This window comes from Vulpes vulpes, chromosome 5 (assembly GCF_048418805.1).
Source record: "Vulpes vulpes isolate BD-2025 chromosome 5, VulVul3, whole genome shotgun sequence".
NCBI lineage: Eukaryota > Metazoa > Chordata > Mammalia > Carnivora > Canidae > Vulpes > Vulpes vulpes.
Window position 1 is genome coordinate 114,001,190 of NC_132784.1, and position 4,202 is coordinate 114,005,391.

General features: G+C 38.5%; 1 protein-coding gene across 1 annotated transcript; it reads right to left on the reverse strand.

The window, feature by feature from the left end:
- Positions 1-378: 378 nt before the first annotated feature.
- On the reverse strand, positions 379-1,311 carry LOC140599089 (olfactory receptor 10J1-like). The gene has a single exon (XM_072759785.1). The coding sequence runs from the start codon at positions 1,309-1,311 to the stop codon at positions 379-381; it is 933 nt and encodes a 310-aa protein (XP_072615886.1).
- Between the last annotated feature and the right edge of the window lie 2,891 nt (positions 1,312-4,202).

A 4,202-nucleotide genomic window follows, 5' to 3' on the forward strand; every position in this document is an offset into this window, starting at 1 on the left:
TCAAACACCCAACTTATGTGAAAAGAAGATTCAGTCACATACGATTTTAATGTGGTTTATACTTCAGCGAAGTGGACTGGTCACTTTAAGCTTGAGATGAATGCTAGATCACACCCTGACCTTGTAATTATCTCCTGGAAGAGGGCCAACTGGTGTCTGTTTACACGTCTGCAGAGTGACTTATGTTTTTATTATGTTAACAAAGAGGTTGAGGAAATGAAAATCAATTATTAGAAGCTGGCACCCAGCATCACTTCTGCTCTGGCCCTGGCTGTGATGGGAGAAATTTCGCCAATCACCTAAAGCCCTTGCTCTATAATTTTACCTATAAGCTTCCATCTAGAAATCGAGCATGTCTATTTGGAGAGAGATTTCGTCTTAAGGAAGGGATTTCCTACCCACCACCCTCCTCAGAGCATCCTGGACTTCTTTGTTTCTCAGACTATACACCACAGGGTTCAGTAAAGGTGTTATGACCGTGTAAGTCACTGAGATCAGCTGGTCCTGATCCCTGGTGTTCTCTGACTTGGGCTTGAAGTAGGCAATGGAGGCGCAGCCGTAGTGGATGATGACCACGGTGAGGTGGGAGGCGCAGGTGGCAAAGGCCTTCTTCCGGCCCTCGGCTGAGGCGATCTTAAGGATGGTGGAGATGATAAGGATGTAGGAGACAAAGAGGAAGGTGGCAGGGGCTGTAATGGCTAAGAGGCTTATAACTAAGGTCAGGATGTCATTAATGACTGGAGTAGCACAGGCCAGGTCCAACACAGGTCGAACATCACAGAAGAAATGCTCAATCAGTGAGTTGCAAAAAGGCAGTCTGAAAATGGCCACAGCCTGAACCAGGGAGAGCAAGAACCCTGAGGCACAGACCGAAGATGCCAGAATGGTACAGACCCTCCAATTCATGATGATCGAGTAACGAAGAGGGTTACAGATGGCCACGTAACGATCAAACCCCATTACTGCTAGCAGGAGACAGTTGGTGATGGCAAAGCCAAGGAAGAAAAAGAGCTGAGTCCCACAGCCCACCAGGGAGATGGATTGGCTCAGACCTATGAGGCTGGAAAGCATGCGTGGGATAATGACCAGGGAGTAGAAAGTCTCTGATGTGGAAAGAACACTCAGAAAGAAGTACATGGGGGTGTGGAGGTGGTGGTCGATACGGATAATAGTCACGATGATGACATTGCCAGCCAGAGTTGGGATGTAGAGGGCCAGAAACACGGCAAAGAGGGTGAGTTGATGTTCTCCGAAGTTGGAGAAACCTTGGAAAACAAACTCCGTCACTTCTGTGTGGTTGGCTGTCTTCATTGAGGATCTCAAATCAGAAAGGTAAAGAGAAGGTCAGCACCATCCTTCACACCAGAGACCACCCTGTCCCCTGCTGAGCACCCTGTCAAGAGCAGAGATTCAGTCTTGCAAAGACCTGGTTTAAAACTTCACTCAACCGCCTTTTCCAGGAACATGACAGATTCAGTGGTAGAACTAGTTAAAGACACTGAAAACTGGAGCAAGGGTATTTGGAAGCTTGAAGTAAAGCATTCTTTTCAAGGACACCTGATCCTATGTATGGCCCATGAAGTCCGTATCAAAAATTTCTTAAAACTAGATTTTCCTAAAATGTTGCCCACATTCTCAGGCCACAGCGCGATTACATTAGAATCTGTCACCAAAAAAAAAAAAAAAAAAATCACTTGAAAAATTGGAAATGTTTGAAAATCTAACCTATGGTTCAAGGAGGAACTTACAATGGAAATAAAAAAATATGTAGAACTAAGCAGCAATAGAAGAATCACGTAACACAACATGCACCAGGCATTCAGGACATTGGAAGGAAGTTTATCACTGAAAATGCTGGTTTTTTATGTGATGTGGTGAGCACCGGGTATTTTATTATATGTTGGCAAATTAAACTTAATTTTTTTAAAGAAGAAAATGCTTGTTTTTCAAAACTGAAAATTAATGAGAACCCATTCTAAGAAGTTATAAAAACAACATAAAGTAGAAGGGGGGAAATAACCAATAATGGTGAAACAGATGTGAATGATAAAATATAGAAGATCCATAAAGTTAAAAGTTTATAAACTTTAGGTAAAATCATGAAAATCTGACCAAGAAAAACAAGTGAAGACATAAACTCAGCTATGAATTAATGAAGGGGCACAGTTACAGAAGCTTCAGACTCAGAAAGATGAAGAGTAACATTATGAATGACTTTTTCTCAATAGGCTTTTTTAAAAAAGATTTTATTTATTCATGAGAGACACACAGAGAGAGAGAGAGAGGCAGAGACACAGGCAGAGGGAGAAGCAGGCTCTCTGTGGGGGAGCCCGATGCAGGACTCGATCCCGGGACCCCAGGATCATCCTGTGGCCAAAGGTGGCGCTAAACCATTGAGCCACCTGGGCTGCCCTCAATAGGCTTTTAAACTTCAATGAAATGGTACATTTCTAGCAAAATATTCACTTATCAATACTGAATCAAGAAATAGAAAACCTGAAAACTACTTTAAGACATAAAGATAGGAGTGAAAAACCTACAAATGAATCTCTAGGCCAAGAGAAATCTAATATGTGCTATGAAACATTCAAGGATAAATTGATTTCACTGAGATACAAATTCCTATGTTAGGTAATAAAGAGGAAGTCCTCTCACCTCATTTTACGAAGCTGGAATTATCTTGACAACGAATTTAACAGGCCGATCTCACAGATATAGAGGTAAAATTCTTGAGCAAATGTCATCAAACCACATCCAACAACGTGTAAAATGGGTACACGATCAAGGTGGTTTTACTTCAGAATGTGCAAGTTGTTTCACATTAAAACGATCCAATTATATATTTCCTCAGATAAGCTATTTAAAGGGGAAAAAAGTCAATGATTATTTCAATAGCTACCAAAAGGGCATTTATAAAATTCAGTTTATATATATATATAATTTTTATATATATATAATTTTATTAAAATATAAAATTTATTATAAATAAACAAAAAAAATTCAGGGTCTATTTATAAGAACCTTTAATAAACTAAGAATAAAAGATTTTCTTTAAGCTGATAAAGGATGTGTACAGCAATTCTGCAGCCAACATATACTTGAGTGGGGAGATATAGAAGGATTCTCTTTAAGATTAGACACAAGATAAGAGTGAGTGCTTTATCCACTTCTTTTCAACATTGCCCTGAATATTCTGGCCAATCCAGTAAGCCAAGGGAAAGAAATTAAAGTTATAAGGATTGAGAAGGAAGAAATTCTTTACAGATTATATGATTGTGTACATAGAAAATCCAAAAGAAATTTCAGATAAATTATTAACCTTAATAGGAGGGTTTAGCAGGCTTTCTGCTACAAAATTTATGATAAAAGTCTATCAAATTTTTGTACTTCAACAAACTGATAGTAAATTAAAGGGACTAGTGTTTATACTAGCTTAAAAATACAAAGTACCAAAAAAAAAAAAAAAAAAAAAAAAAGAGTACCTAAGAAAATAGATCTTTATAAAAAAGAAAAACCCACAAAACCTTAATGAAGAACACCAAAATGACTGAAGTAATGGAGCAACAGGCCGTGCGTATAAGTTGGAAGATCTGAGATTGTGAAGATTCCAATTAATCAAAAATCTATGAATTCCTAGATCTATGATTTATGAATTCTGTGCAGTTCAATCAGAATCTCAAATGGATTGTTTTTGGTTGGTTGGTTGTTAGATTGGTAACTTGATACTAAAATTTATATGAAAGTACAGAGATCTGAGAGAAGCCGGAACAGTCCTGAAGAAAAACAGGAAGAAAAGGTTTGCCCTTCAAACATCATTACTTATTATCAGGCTAATAGTAATTAAGAAGGTGCGGTGTTGGCACAGAGGCAGAGTCTCTCCAACAGGAGAAAACAGTCCTGAAATAAGAGGGCTCCTCACACCAGAGCTGGCGCCATAGGCTGGCGGGAAGCACAGAGGAGTCAACTAATGATGAAATAATTGGTTACGTGTATGGGAAAGAGTGAAATCAGATTGCACCATAAAAACATTGATTTCAAATGCACTAAAAACCTAAGAAGAAACAAAACACCTTATGAAATGTTTAGAAGATAATATATGAGAATATTTATAAGGCTCAGGGTAGGAAAAGATGCAAAACATAAAATGATATATTCTGGTACATAAACATTAACTTCCAGTTCTCGAGACAAATTCCAAAAAG

What these genes read in the sequence shown, in the direction of transcription:
- LOC140599089 (XM_072759785.1), bottom strand. Translation starts at nt 1,311, where the DNA reads ATGAAGACAGCCAACCACACAGAAGTGACGGAGTTTGTTTTCCAAGGT.